The sequence below is a fragment of the Ambystoma mexicanum genome, chromosome 8 (assembly GCF_040938575.1).
Source record: "Ambystoma mexicanum isolate Mex_15411 chromosome 8, UKY_AmexF1_1, whole genome shotgun sequence".
Taxonomy (NCBI): Eukaryota; Metazoa; Chordata; class Amphibia; order Caudata; family Ambystomatidae; genus Ambystoma; species Ambystoma mexicanum.
Window position 1 is genome coordinate 48,058,725 of NC_090929.1, and position 15,525 is coordinate 48,074,249.

The 15,525-nt window shown below is 52.1% G+C and overlaps 1 protein-coding gene across 2 annotated transcripts in view; it reads left to right on the forward strand.

The window, feature by feature from the left end:
- Nucleotides 1-15,525, forward strand: part of HMCN2 (hemicentin 2) — a 936,787-nt gene that overhangs the window by 762,806 nt on the left and 158,456 nt on the right. For both annotated transcript variants that reach the window (XM_069609262.1, XM_069609261.1), the window contains 4 exons: nt 4,959-5,129; nt 7,473-7,643; nt 12,480-12,629; nt 15,238-15,375. In XM_069609262.1, coding sequence (XP_069465363.1) covers nt 4,959-5,129; nt 7,473-7,643; nt 12,480-12,629; nt 15,238-15,375 — 630 coding nt within the window. The remainder of the gene's footprint in view (nt 1-4,958; nt 5,130-7,472; nt 7,644-12,479; nt 12,630-15,237; nt 15,376-15,525) is intronic.

Here is a 15,525-nt window from a genome sequence, read left to right on the forward strand (position 1 = left end):
AAAAGGGTCGGAAATGGAGCACGCGCAGCTGCACCATGAATGGGAGCATGGCCATCACCCCCAAAAGGGGCGGCAATGGAGCACACGCAGCAGCACCATGATTGGGAGCATGGCCATCACCCCCAAAAGGGGCGGCAATGGAGCACGGCGCAGCTGCACCATGAATGGGTGCATGGCCATCACCCCCAAAAGGGGCGGCAATGGAGCACGCGCAGCAGCACCATGAATGGGAGCATGGCCATCACCCCCAAAAGGGGCGGCGATGGAGCACAGCGCAGCTGCACCATGAATGGGTGCATGGCCATCACCCCACCCCCAAAAGGGGCGGCAATGGAGCACACGCAGCTGCACCATGAATGGGAGCATGGCCATCACCCCCAAAAGGGGCGGCAATGGAGCACGGCGCAGCTGCACCATGAATGGGTGCATGGCCATCACCCCCAAAAGGGGCGGCAATGGAGCACGGCGCAGCTGCACCATGAATGGGTGCATGGCCATCACCCCACCCCCAAAAGGGGCAGCAATGGAGCACGGCGCAGCTGCACCATGAATAGGTGCATGGCCATCACCCCACCCCCAAAAGGGGCAGCAATGGAGCACGGCGCAGCTGCACCATGAATGGGTGCATGGCCATCACCCCCAAAAGGGGCGGAAATGGAGCACGCGCAGCTGCACCATGAATGGGAGCATGGCCATCACCCCCAAGAGGGGCGGCAATGGAGCACGGCGCAGCTGCACCATGAATGGGTGCATGGCCATCACCCCCAAAAGGGGCGGCAATGGAGCACGGCGCAGCTGCACCATTAATGGGTGCATGGCCATCACCCCACCCCCAAAAGGGGCGGCAATGGAGCACGGCGCAGCTGCACCATGAATGGGTGCATGGCCATCACCCCACCCCCAAAAGGGGCAGCAATGGAGCACGGCGCAGCTGCACCATGAATGGGTGCATGGCCATCACCCCCAAAAGGGGCGGAAATGGAGCACGCGCAGCTGCACCATGAATGGGAGCATGGCCATCACCCCCAAAAGGGGCGGCAATGGAGCACGGCGCAGCTGCACCATGAATGGGTCCATGGCCATCACCCCCAAAAGGGGCGGCAATGGAGCACGGCGCAGCTGCACCATGAATGGGTGCATGGCCATCACCCCACCCCCAAAAGGGGCGGCATTGGAGCACGGCGCAGCTGCACCATGAATAGGTGCATGGCCATCACCCCACCCCCAAAAGGGGCAGCAATGGAGCACGGCGCAGCTGCACCATGAATGGGTGCATGGCCATCACCCCCAAAAGGGGCGGAAATGGAGCACGCGCAGCTGCACCATGAATGGGAGCATGGCCATCACCCCCAAAAGGGGCGGCAATGGAGCACGGCGCAGCTGCACCATGAATGGGTCCATGGCCATCACCCCCAAAAGGGGCGGCAATGGAGCACGGCGCAGCTGCACCATGAATGGGTGCATGGCCATCACCCTCAAAAGGGGCAGCAATGGAGCACGCGCAGCAGCACCATGAATGGGAGCATGGCCATCACCCCCAAAAGGGGCGGCAATGGAGCACGCGCAGCTGCACCATGAATGGGTGCGTGGCCATCACCCCACCCCCAAAAGGGGCGGCAATGGAGCACGCGCAGCTGCACCATGAATGGGAGCATGGCCATCACCCCCAAAAGGGGCGGCAATGGAGCACGGCGCAGCTGCACAATGAATGGGTGCATGGCCATCACCCCCAAAAGGGGCGGCAATGGAGCACGGCGCAGCTGCACCATGAATGGGTCCATGGCCATCACCCCCAAAAGGGGCGGCAACGGAGCACGGCGCAGCTGCACCATGAATGGGTGCATGGCCATCACCCCCAAAAGGGGCGGCAATGGAGCACGGCGCAGCTGCACCATGAATGGGTCCATGGCCATCACCCCCAAAAGGGGCGGCAACGGAGCACGGCGCAGCTGCACCATGAATGGGTGCATGGCCATCACCCCACCCCCAAAAGGGGCGGCAATGGAGCACGCGCAGCTGCACCATGAATGGGTGCATGGCCATCACCCCACCCCCAAAAGGGGCAGCAATGGAGCACGGCGCAGCTGCACCATGAATGGGTGCATGGCCATCACCCCCAAAAGGGGCGGAAATGGAGCACGCGCAGCTGCACCATGAATGGGAGCATGGCCATCACCCCCAAAAGGGGCGGCAATGGAGCACGGCGCAGCTGCACCATGAATGGGTCCATGGCCATCACCCCCAAAAGGGGCGGCAATGGAGCACGGCGCAGCTGCACCATGAATGGGTGCTTGGCCATCACCCTCAAAAGGGGCAGCAATGGAGCACGCGCAGCAGCACCATGAATGGGAGCATGGCCATCACCCCCAAAAGGGGCGGCAATGGAGCACGGCGCAGCTGCACCATGAATGGGTGCATGGCCATCACCCCACCCCCAAAAGGGGCGGCAATGGAGCACGCGCAGCTGCACCATGAATGGGAGCATGGCCATCACCCCCAAAAGGGGCGGCAATGGAGCACGGCGCAGCTGCACCATGAATGGATGCATGGCAATCACCCCCAAAAGGGGCGGCAATGGAGCACGCGCAGCTGTACCATGAATGGGTGCATGGCCATCACCCCACCCCCAAAAGGGGCGGCAATGGAGCACGGCGCAGCTGCACCATGAATGGGTGCGTGGGCATCACCCCCAAAAAGGGGCAGCAATGGAGCACGCGCAGCTGCACCATGAATGGGTGCGTGGGCATCACCCCCAAAAGGGGTGGCAATGGAGCACGGCACAGCTGTACCATGAATGGGTGCGTGGGCAGACTGTCAAGAGTGCAGGTAGTGGTCAGGAGCGGCCCCTGCCTGCGTTGCGCCGTCGCATGGCCGTGGTCTATCTCATGGGACCTGGGTACGCTCAGCCCTTTGCGAATGAGGGAGGCGTGTCGATACAGGGAGACCGGTCCAGCCTCAGAATGCCAATTCCTGCATGGCGTTAATATTATTAGAATAATTACTATTATTATTAATTATTATTATTATTAGGGTATTTATCGAGCGTGCCCCTAACGGCTGGAAGCAACGTTGCGGCTCTACAAATGTAAAAAATAAACAATCAATTAAATAAATAAACAGAGCGCTTTACAATCACTGGGGGGAAGAACACAGTGAGGGAAGCAGAGAAAAAACGAGAGAGGAGCTAACAGGGGAAGGTGGGCACTTGGCAGCATTGGGGGAAGACAGTGGGGAGCAGATCACCCAGTATCAGGTAGGGTGGGGAGTGCAGGGTGTGGGAACCTAGGTGTTAAGTAAGAGCCACTCCTTGAAGAAGGTCTTGAGCTCTTTCCTGAACTGTAGATGTGATGGGGCCAGTCTGATGTTGACGGGAAGGAGGGTCCAGAAACTTGGGGCGTAGACTGAGAAGTCATGTCTTCTGGTTCTTTCCTTCCTACACTGGCATAGTTCAGGTCTGCACATGTCCTTACTTCTGGTGGATGGCAGGCCTTCGGAGGGGCTGAGTTTCTCAGTGAGGTAGCTTGGGGACGTCAGGATGGCAGCCTTGTAGATTATGACACAGGATTTAAGGATGAAACTGTCTTGCAGTGGGAACCAGTGCAGGTCAATGATCTTCCGGGGTAATGTGGTCGATTTTGCAGAGGCCTGTGGCATGTGGCCTCGCAGCCGGGCACCTGCCTGTGCACATGGCTGGGCACCTGCATGGCATCACAGTTGGGCACCTGCCTTTACACAGATCTGCGCATTGCGAATAGGACCACGAACCCAATGGCACACCTTTTGCAACTCTAATGCAAAACACCAAATGTGTGTTAATTGAACATGTTCGGCTTCTGATTGGCCCACTGCCTTTATGCAAGGCGGGCACTGCTTTTCCTTGCTCTCTCTCAGAAGGCCACGTGACTCTCTTCCTGGCCCACAGTTCTCAACTACCCAAGCTTGTTTGCACATAAAAGGTTGCCTGGCCTTGCCAAGAACTCTGTCTCCCAAGGGTCCCTGCGACAAATCTCAGACTGGCGTTTTTTTAACATGGCGGTCTCATTGGTTTTGTTGGTTGAGCATGTTCCCAAGAGAACTGTGCTTGCCAAAAAGGCTGACATTTGCCAAAAACTATTTCCTCTTGGTCTCGCTGTTACTGTGTTGCCCGGTGCTGCTGGAATGAAGTTCTCTGGTGGTGGTGGGGGGGGTGGCTCTAAAAACCTGCTAGAGTTGTTGCGGCCTTGCTTTGTCCTTTGCATCCATTTTTATTATTAGCGAAATTCCTTCTTAAATTGCATCAATTACTGTCCTTCAGGTTTCAAACAGTGGATCTGGGTTCAGTTCCCCTCCATGAGTGGGGTACCTCACTGGGCCCCTCCTTCCGACAGAGGTGGAGATGGCGGGCGAGTAAAGGGTCCACTGAGCCCTGTTTTGGTCAGAGTAGAATTATCTTCTGTACCCCCACTCTAACCGCGGTCGCGTGCTCAGGTGAAAGGTTAATATTCTTTCATTGATTTGCACGTGTTGATTATTATGAATGATTGTGTATCTATTTTTAGGTCGACATAAAGATGTAATAATGTGAATGGTTTTGGATTAAATCAAACACAACTCATGTAAAAGACTCTTTCGTGTGGCCCAGAACCCTGGAGGAGAGCAACTCCTTTCCTCCTTGCCCTGGGCACCAGATGGTGCCATGGAAACTACACAGCTGAATACGACTGGTTCGTTCACATTGTGGTCAGTGAGCTGTGAATTTTGGTCAGGCATTCTGATTGGCTATTTGAACATGATGCAGAACATATCAAGTAGGTTGATGGCCTGAGGCTAATGGCTTTTCACCAATGACTGAAGCTGGATGCGCTTGTGGGCGGGGCTCCCTTCATGCTCTGTTTTTTCGCTCCTTAGTATCTTTGCTTGTGCGTATCGCTCAATATCACCGGTCTCTGACTCTTCGTTCCCCGCTTCTTTTTGGACAGTGAATGGGGGCTTCTCTGATTGGCTAGAGTGGGGCCCCTGCAGCCAGACCTGTGGCCAAGGCAGCCAGCAGAGAATCCGACTGTGCGATAACCCTCTGCCGGCCAATGGAGGCCAGGCCTGCTCGGGCCGGCACACCGACTCGCGGAGCTGCCAGCTGGCGCCGTGCCCAGGTAAGAAGCAAGTTCCTTTCTTGTAGAAAGAGTCACTTTGAGGTGGCCTTGCATGAGTGGAAGCTCTTGTGCGAGGTTACGATGTCCCTACACCACCTCTGTGGGTGGTGGCACGATGCATGGGCCGCGTGTGGTGTCGACTTGTTTATTGAGGGTTTGCGCTGTTTAATAGTTTAAATGACCCATATCAGGATTTGGCAGGAGTGTTGATAACTCCCAGAATAGTAGGCGGGCTAAAGCAACACTAACCACATAGGTTTAGAACAGAGCTGTAGTCATTGCAAATGGCCGCTTTGTCATTGTTTCTGTGAAGGTTTCAAACATTCTATGCAGTTGCTCAGAATCTTTACTTTGCACCAGGAACCTGTCATAGCATTATATGATGCGGACTATGCTGCCATCTAGAGGTCAGGTTTAGAAGGTCTCTTGTAGTTCTTACAAGTTCCCAATGCCACCCCCTTCTGCTTCCTGTTATAACCTCTCTATGATTTGGGCCGGAAGCGCAGGGTGAGCTATTTACTGGCGCAGTCGAGTTCGTTCAAGAGACATCGTGCAGAGAATGTGCCGGAGACTGTGGCAGTGAAACATTTCATTTGGAGAAGGCATTTTTCCAGTTGTAAGATTTTCCAGAACCACTGTTGGTGTAGGGGTCTGTGAAGCCAACCTTAGTGGACCTGCAAAGGTTTAACACAAAAGCCTGATAACACAGACAGGAAGTTAGGCCGTGACTTATGCAAGCAGGGGTTTGTTGTAAAGTACAGTTAACAAACACGAAAACCTGACAAGTACGAGAATGGCCACACAGGTAAGTACAAAATACTTATATTTATTTAACAGCGCACATGCATTAGGTAGAGGCACTAGAAGGTAAACGCAATAGGGCCTAATTCCAATAGCCTTTCCCACTGGGGTTTTGCCAATTATAGAACACTTCTGTGAATCCGGCCCTTAGTGATTTTGGACCACCATTGTGGCAAACATGTATGGAGGCAGTACACCCATTCACGATCAAAAGAGGTACTGCTGCCACTAGCCTCTCATTGGTGCACAGGAAAGTGTAACAGTAACACTCGAAAGGAAATACAGGGAAAGTCATGTTTCCCTGTAGTGCTCTTCATCAGGGAGGTACCACTCCATAGCAGCATCAACAGTGTCCCGCCTCTAGCAACGAAACAGTGCTGGAGCCGGTCAGACATCAATGTCTGGAACACAGCCAGCAAGGTTTTATTTAGTCAGGCTTTCGTTGCAAGGGATTTGGCAAGCTTCACCATAGTGTTTGATACACAATTTAACACTATTGAGACAAGCGTCTTTGTTAAGACAATCAGTTCCGCACAATGTGCACGACACTCCAACATAACACACTGCTCCGCTTTTAGGAGATCAGCGCCGCTTGAAGTCTGTGCATGTCACGTGACTCTAAAGGAAGGAAAGCGTTACTTGCCTGTAACAATAATTCTCAGCTTGAGATCTGTAATGTGCCGACTGGAGACTGTCCCGGCCAAGCTAAAGGACCGAAGAAGCAGGAGATATATCCCAATTCTTGCTTAGACTCTCGGCACAGTGTCAGATACCTTAACCACCAGAACAAGACATCAACATCGTGTTGTGCTTTTTGAGTCGATTGTCAATGTCCAACCCCGCTTTCAACTTTTAACCCTAGCTAGAGACAATTCTGAACCCAACCACTAAATGGCAGACTAATGCAGAGCCTTTGAATGAAAACAGGTTATGACCGAGGAGTCACTTTTTCCCCCTTACAGCCGGTTGTCGTGATGGTGGCAAACAATGCATGAAATTTGCTTTGCCATAGAGTAACAACCGTATGAAGATCAACATATATATTTCACGAGGATGCTCCATGGAGAACCGGAGGCCCTGGGGGAAATGCTCAAGGAATTGGGTGGGAATTGGCCAGCAACACTGTGTTGCTGACCCTGTATAGCAATATGCAACACTGTCACTTTCCCCTGTTGCTAGGAGTGACAAGAGTAAGGCTAAGTGATGGGTATCAAGTTGGATGAAATAGTGTGCAGTGGAGTTGGGGAAGCAGAAACCACTCTGTCCCAGTGGCTCTTTGATAAGCTGTTTGGTTGGAATGTAAACATTAACGTTGCTCATGTCAGTGATTTCCTGTCTTGTCCTCACTCTTCCCCTATGCCTCCTTAACGCCCCTTTGTGTGGAGTGTCTTCCACCTTCAACTCTCCATCACCTCACATTTTGCCCTCTGCTCTGGTATTTTCCTTCCCTTCCTCTTTCCTTGTACTTTCTCTGCCTTTCTTCCTGCTTCTATCTTCCAAGTGCCATACCTTTTTCCTGACCCCTGCCTCCCTCTCTTCAAGTGGATGGTGTGTGGACAAATTGGGGCAGTTGGTCGAGCTGCTCTGCATCCTGCGGCCAGGGACAGCGCCAGCGCACTCGCTCATGCTTTGACCCGCCTCCACAGTATGGCGGCAAAACCTGCCGAGGGCAGAACCTGGAGACTGCGGCATGTCAAGAGGGACCCTGTCCTGGTAAGACACTGTGTGGTGCTGGTTACTGAGAAAGAAATCATGTGGATCGACTGCCGCATGAGTGGAAGGCAGCACAGTGCACCCATGTCCATTATTCACACGGGGAACTGCGCTATCTGACGATCAGCAGGGGCACGTGCCGTGCAAATGTTTTTGTTTGTTTGCTTGTATGCGGAGTACGGCTCTGCAACAAACAGCAAGATAATGAGAGATGGTGGGGCTCAGAAGTGAGCTCTGCCATCTCTCATTATTTCACTGACAGTGTATATAGGCTGAATGACAGGAGAGGAGTCATCTCCTGGCAGTCAGCATGTTCACGTTGTGGTGACCTGCAACGTGAACACGCTGACTGACAGGAGAGGCCTCCTGTCCTGCCAGGCAGTGTGTCTATGTGCTGCAGAGGAGGTTGGCCCACCCAGTCCTCCCTGGCTACGTGGGCACCTATGAATGGTGCATGTAGGTAAAGTAAGTGTTTTGTTTTTAAATTAAATGTGTATCTATACATTACATGTGTACTTAAATGAACTGTGTATGAATATGTGTATGTATGCGGGTGTTTATGGTGGTGTCAATGGTGTGTTTGTTCTTATGTATGTGTGCATGGAAGGAGTTGTGCGAATGGTGGGTGAATGCGTGCCTGAATGTGTTGTATGGGAGAGTGTGTGCCAGCCCCCACCCCTAAGTCTTGTGGCCCTGCTGGCCACTAAAATTAGGGGTGGGGTTGCTGGGCTACTTTACCCTTGATGCCCAGAACCATACATCAAGGGTAAAGCAAATGTAAGTGTTATTACGTTGCTAAAATCAAAACAGAAAGGACTGCTGCCACAGGTTGATATCAGACTGGTTAATAATACAAAACCATTTTTTGTATCAACGCGTAAATTGAATTAAATCAAAGCAGAATAAATGTATTCCCGGAGAACCAAACAAACCACCCAAATATATTCATAAAACATGAGCTTTGATTTACTAGTATTGCAACAAAGAGTAAAAACATGTTATTACCCATTTATGTATATAAACCAAAGTGAAAAACTCAATACAATATGCATACCTGTATATGATGGGTATATCGCTATAGTGTAAGAGTGCACTATAGCCATGAGAGAAGCAGAATAGAGTAGGGGTAGATTGTGGTCGGTAAAAGAGAGACCCAGTGCTAGAACTGTGTGCAGGACCACAACCTGTTAAGCAAGAGGGCAGGGGGTAAATAAGACAGAAGGAGGTATTTACAAAGAAATTCAAATGTTTATACACATTGGGCTTCATTACGAGATTGGTGGTAGTCATGGCGCTATTTGCGCCATGACTGCCACCAATAACGTGTCCGGCACCGGTCTCGTTCAATGGGAATTTACCGGTGTAGTCCGACCTTTGCGGGACTGGTAAGTCCCCATTGAAAAAGCCATTCCCCATTCCCATTTCAGCCCCCATAGGGCTCAATGAGAATGGGGAAGGTGCTAATAACGGTAACGCAAATTGTGGTACCGTTATTGGCTCTGAATTCCCTTAACGGGTCCTGTCCATAATGCCTGGTCAGACCAGGCGTTAAAGGAGGGACCCGCTAAGGGAACTCGTAGTAGGGCGGTAAGGGATTACCGGCACCAGTCTCCTTACCGGTGCCCGGTATCCCTTACCGCCCCACTCGGAATGAGGCCCATTGAACCTAAACTGGACCACATTGAATGAATGGCAGTCTAGCTACATAATCACACTTATAATGTTTGTTTTACCCTTGATGCACAGTAACTGCATCAAGGGTAAAACCAGGGATAATGTCAGGGCCTTTTAGACTTTTCAGCAACTCCCCCCATGTTGCCAGTCATCAGCCTCATCAAGCACAGCAATATATTTATTTCTATATTACTTTTGTGCTGGGGCTTGAAATGTGTGCTTTGACGTGCTCGCCTTACACACTGTGTTTGCTGGAGCCCTTCCAGCTGTCACTTCCCAGGGGTATACAGAAAGGTTATCACCTTGTTGCCTTTTAACACCGGTTCCTCCACATCAGGCACTTGCTGACAAAGAAGGATTTAAAGCTTTTCAATGGGAATTTAGTGTTTCAGCTCCCTGCTGGCTGGCCGTCTTGTGATAATCCACGGCTATTAACCCCTGTTGTGTTTCTTTGTCTCTATTATAATGTATACACCCCACGTGTGCCTAAGAATGTTTTCTGCTCTAAGCAACAAGAGGCCCCCAACCATCATGTTAAAATGGGCCCTCCCACATCTTCAGCCAGGCCTGGGTAAAGCAAACAAAGGGGTAATCATGTGGCTAGATTGTGAACGTAGGCCAGACTAGCCAGTAATAACACCTATAGTCATGGCATGTTTTAATAGCTGGGAGCCCTTCTATGGTATTACTGCCATATATTGGTGCGGTGGGCATGGACATGTATGTGAAACAGCCAGAATGAACAATGCTTTTGTGCTGGCATATTTTGTGGGACAATGCTCCAATGTACTGTTGGTGATTTGCATCCATTGGGTTTTCTATGTACTACCGTACACAACCAATTTCAAACTGTGTGGCTTTTTGCCACATTTTTCAAATAACATTGCTGTAAAATGCACCATTTGAACCCATTGTTCCAAAAATGTTCTCGGGGGCGAGAAACCCTCTCCAGCACCCCTCGTTTGGTTTGGGTTCCCACACTGTGCTCTGTCAATCGTGCATAATTGGTGCAAACATTTAAGCCTCTTCAGTTCAGAAATTCACCAGCCTCCACTGTACATCATCTACCTGCTATTGTGTGTGATGTGTGTTTTCATGCGCACAGAGGGGCAGGGTGCTCCTTACTGCTGGCGTCATGCACCACACACCGTCATCCTGTGTATATTTGTGCACATGATACAGTAGTTGGTCTGGAATAAGCCTTTCTTCAGCTTAGAAACACGACTTTACTGCAGGTGATGTGCAGTCATGATAGACCATATTTGGGTCCTCCACACATACACTGAAGGGGAGATTTCTTGCGTCTTTTGTTTGCGGCAGCACTGACGCTGCTGGCCCAGTGCAAATATACGGGGTACTCCACAGATATTTTGCTCCGGGCCTCACCACACCTTGTGACAGCCCTGAGTGTGGCAGGGATACAGAGAGTACCCAGGGTGTGTCCCAGGCTGAAGTCCAGGGGAGAACCTGCGGTATGCCACTGGAGAACATGCTGTGCACTGTGTGCCCCTGCTGCGAGAAAGAGTGGATCAAACTGGGGTAGTGTCGTCGAAAATGTCTGGCTTCTGGCAGGTCTCCACCTGGGTCCCCCCTGCAAGTCTCTCTGCAGGACGCAGGCTGCCTCAAGGGTGATGAGGCAAGGGAGGGAGACCTCATTGATTCTGGCAGGTCTCCGTCTGGGTCCCTCCTGCAAGTCTCTCTGCAGGACACAGGCTGCCTCAAGGGTGGTGATGCAGGGGAGGGAGACCTGTCTCTCTGCAGGACACAGCCTGCCTCAAGGGTGGTGATGCAGGGGAGGGAGACCCGTCTCTCTGCAGGACACAGGCTGCCTCAAGGGTGGTGATGTAGGGGAGGGAGACCTCATTGATTTTGGCAGGTCTCTGTCTGGGTCACACCTGCAAGTCTCTCTGCAGGACAGAGGCTGCCTCAAGGGTGGTGATGGAGTGGAGGGAGACCTCATTGATTCTGGCAGGTCTCTGTCTGGGTCACACCTGCAAGTCTCTCTGCAGGACACAGGCTGCCTCAAGGGTGGTGATGCAGGGGAGGGAGACCTCATTGATTCTGCCAGGTCTGCGCCTGCGTCCTACCTTCAAGTCTCTCTGCAGGACACAGGCTGCCTCAAGGGTGGTGATGGAGTGGAGGGAGACCTCATTGATTCTGGCAGGTCTCGGTCTGGGTCACACCTGCAAGTCTCTCTGCAGGACAGAGGCTGCCTCAAGGGTGGTGATGCAGGGGAGGGAGACCTCATTGATTCTGCTAGGTCTGCTCCTGCGTCCTACCTTCAAGTCTCTCTGTAGGACACAGGCTGCCTCAAGGGTGGTGATGGAGTGGAGGGAGACCTCATTGATTCTGGCAGGTCTCTGTCTGGGTCACACCTGCAAGTCTCTCTGCAGGACAGAGGCTGCCTCAAGGGTGGTGATGCAGGGGAGGGAGACCTCATTGATTCTGCCAGGTCTGCGCCTGTGTCCTACCTGCAAGTCTCTCTGCAGGACACAGGCTGCCTCAAGTGTGGTGATGCAGGAGAGGGAGGCCTGTCTCTCTGCAGGACACAGGCTGCCTCAAGTGTGGTGATGCAGGGGAGGGATGCCTGTCTCTCTGCAGGACAAAGGCTGCCTCAAGGGTGGTGATGCAGGAGAGGGAGACCTGTCTCTCTGCAGGACACAGGCTGCGTCAAGGGTGGTGATGCAGCGGAGGGAGACCTGTCTCTCTGCAGGAAACAGGCTGCCTCAAGTGTGGTGACGCAGGGGAGGGAGACCTGTCTCTCTGCAGGACACAGGCTGCCTCAAGGATGGTGACGCAAGGGTGGGAGACCTGTCTCTCTGCAGGACACAGGCTGCCTCAAGGATGGTGATGCAGGGGTGGGAGACCTGTCTCTCTGCAGGACACAGGCTGCCTCAAGGGTCGTGATGCAGGGGAGGGAGGCCTCGTTGATCCTAGAATCTGAGACACCAGTTTCCAGAGCATCACAATAGGTGGCGGGAGGGCAAAGGGTAAACCCTTATGTTGCCTTGTAGATCCCATCTCTTTGATGTTGCTTGATATGATGTTGATGTTCCCATCCCTGGCAGGAGCACGAGCCCTGTCCTGACGACCATACACACCATCCATTTGAGGATCACTGCTTCTATGTCGTCTTCTAACATTCTCCTCCTTTTTTGCCAGGTGGCCCCTTGCGGGTCAGGGGAAGCCTAATTGGCATCATCAACCACAAGGAATTTGGGGTTGCCTCGCTCAGCGCCAACGTCACAGAGGATCACAACCTGGGCACGGCCACCATCAACACTAGCATTGAGAACATACCACCCAGCATCGGTAGGTCAATTTACCAGGCGAGCGTTGTGCACTGTAAAGGATTTTGGGGTTTGGAAATGGTGAGTGCATGGAAAGGACCCTCATGAAGCAGCGCTGTCTAGATAACTGATCCATGGCCTCAGCGGCCTGGCATGACTGACCCTGGTACAGAACACCCGACTATATACAGCCTCTTCACGAATTGGGCAGTAACCCTTAAATGTGGCGGTAACGTTATTACCGCTGCATTTAAGGGTCCGCCAAATCATGGGTTTGGCAGGATTTACCCCCAGTTCTGAGCCGGGGGAAAATCCGCTGCGATTTTACCAATTTTCGGTGCTATTACCACGCGCTAATACCGCCAGCAGTAGTAGCACTGACAATTCCCCATTGGTCCCAATGGGGAATTCCCGAATGGGCTCAATGGGGAATGGGGACTTACCGTTCTGCCAAACCCGTGATCCGGCGCTAATAGAGCCAGGGGGTTTGTTGGTAAAGCTAATAGCCCCGGCAATACCGCCGGGGATACCACGCAACTCGTGATGAGGTCCAAAACTTCATCTTGTTCACAGCCCATAATGACCTCCCAGTTACCCCCTGCAGCTTGGGGGGTTTGTGACTCATTTCCCATTGTTGAATGTAGGGATATGCCTGATGTCCTTTGTTAGGTTTTGGGAGTATCTGCAGAGGTTCAAGTGTAGGGAGAATGTACCTTTTAATGCCACTGTTCCTTGACACTTCCTTGTCACCATGATAACTTCCGTCAGGGAAAGCACGCCACTTCTATTGCGTCTTAGTCAGCTGATCCCTATAGAGCAGGAATCTGCAACCTGCGCCTCTCCAGGTGTCTAGGACTACCACTCACATGACCCCAGGTGAACTGCAGGCACCCCCCATTCCACTCTTGCCACCTCGTGGCCATGCAGCCACAGACCCCCTCATATGGATCCCTTTCCCGTTCTCCACGGCTTCCCCGTCCCCTCCCTCTGCCCGCCTCCCGGACCTCCATCCCCTTTGATTGGCCAATCAGGCCTTGCACTGTGTCTGGGCCTGCAGCTTCACAGTGGGAGAACACCATTATCAGCAAGGCGACCCCAGGTGAGCTGCAGGGACCCTCCATTCCACTCTTGCCACCTCATAGCCATGCAGCCCCAGACCCACTCGTAGGGATCCTTTTCCCCGTTCTCCATGGCTTCCCCTTCCCCTCCCTCTGCCGCCTCCCGGACCTCCCTCCCCTGTGATTGGCTGACTGTCTGGTCTTAACTGAACCAACCAAGGCAGCCCTCTGCCTAGCAGCCCTTCGGCTAAGGGCCCCAAGGCAAAGGGCGGCTCCTGCACTGGCGGCTCCAAGATGTGTCTGCCGGTGTCCGCAGGGGAAGCAAAGGAAGCCAGCAGCCAACAGACACCAACAAAACTGAGTGTAGCATGGGAGGGGGGTAGAGCAAATCACTCTACTCCAGAAAGCCCTTGCCACTATACCTTACCATAACGTTGACTGCCATAGAATTACAACATGCATATTAAAGAGATTAGTGACCACCGACCAAAATACACTCTTGGCTGGACTATAAATATTGCACTGCACTACGCACTAACATACTGTTATTTTTGCTACTCGGCATTTATATACCACTCTATATATCATTGATAGGTCCGCAAAGCCAATGTTAACTAGTGCCAATGTTAACTAACATATAGAGAATGGTCAAGATCAGCCTATGTCACCTTATACAGGTGTAATAATCGTTAGCATGCATTGCATCTAGATAGAATTGCAAATGTTAGCATATGCACACATAGAGGGAATTCCTAAGCTTAGCATGCGCCACATCTAGATAGAACTGTAAATGTTAGCATGTGCCATACTTAGATGGAATCCTCAACGTAGCCTGTGTCGCATCTAGATAGAATAGTGAATGTTAGCATGTGCACACATAGAGGGAATTCCTAAGCTGAGCATGCGCCACATCTAGATAGGATTGTGAATTTTAGCATGTGCCACACGTAGATGGAATTCTCAACCTAGCCTGCGTCGCATCTAGATAGAAATGTAATTCGACGATTGATATACGACTCTTTTGCCAAGCCTGGACCAAGCGTGCAATCATGAATCAGTAGCCAACCCACTAACAATCTCACTCCTCTGCATACACCTCTCAAACTCGAACCAAACACAACCACAAGCCTTAAACGCAGCAAACCGCACAACCTTCACGACACTGCAACAACAAAACAAACCGCACATAGATTTGCACAACAGCACGCGACGACTACCGACCGTAAAACACCCCAAGCTCAGCCAAAGGACCCACCGGGCTGAGGCTGCTAACAGCACATCACTGCTCTCTTGCACTTTTAATGCTCACTCCCACTAACTGACCCCCCCTCCCTTTCTTCAGAGCCGCCAGAGTGCCAGGGGACCACTCCGGAGGTGATAGTGCGCGGTACAAATATCCTTTAACATTAACATTAACATGATCCCTCACCGTTGTCTATCCTGTATAGGGCTCATGGGAGTTGCAGTCCAAAATACCTGAAGAGTCAATGGTTGAAGAGCCTTGTCATAGAAGAATCTTTTTTTTTTATGGTAAAATAAGAGACATAGACACGTTTCCCTCTCTTTCTACAGGTCCACTCATGAGGGCATTGGTCGCGGTCACCGCCCCTGTTTATTGGTCATCGGCATTCCAGAATGGCGGGACAGCAAATGGATTTTCCCTCACAAAAGGAGTCTTCCGCCAGGAATCGCAGGTGGAGTTCTCCTCAGGTGAGAGTGGCAGGTTCTGCAAGAGCTTGATCAAGAGAGTGAATAAATGATGCAACATTGCACCCTAGTGGTGAGAGGGCTGTGTTGGTGGCTCGAGGAGGCAGTCGGATGGCGGTGAGTTCTATGCTTGGCCATTGGTCAGAGTCGTTC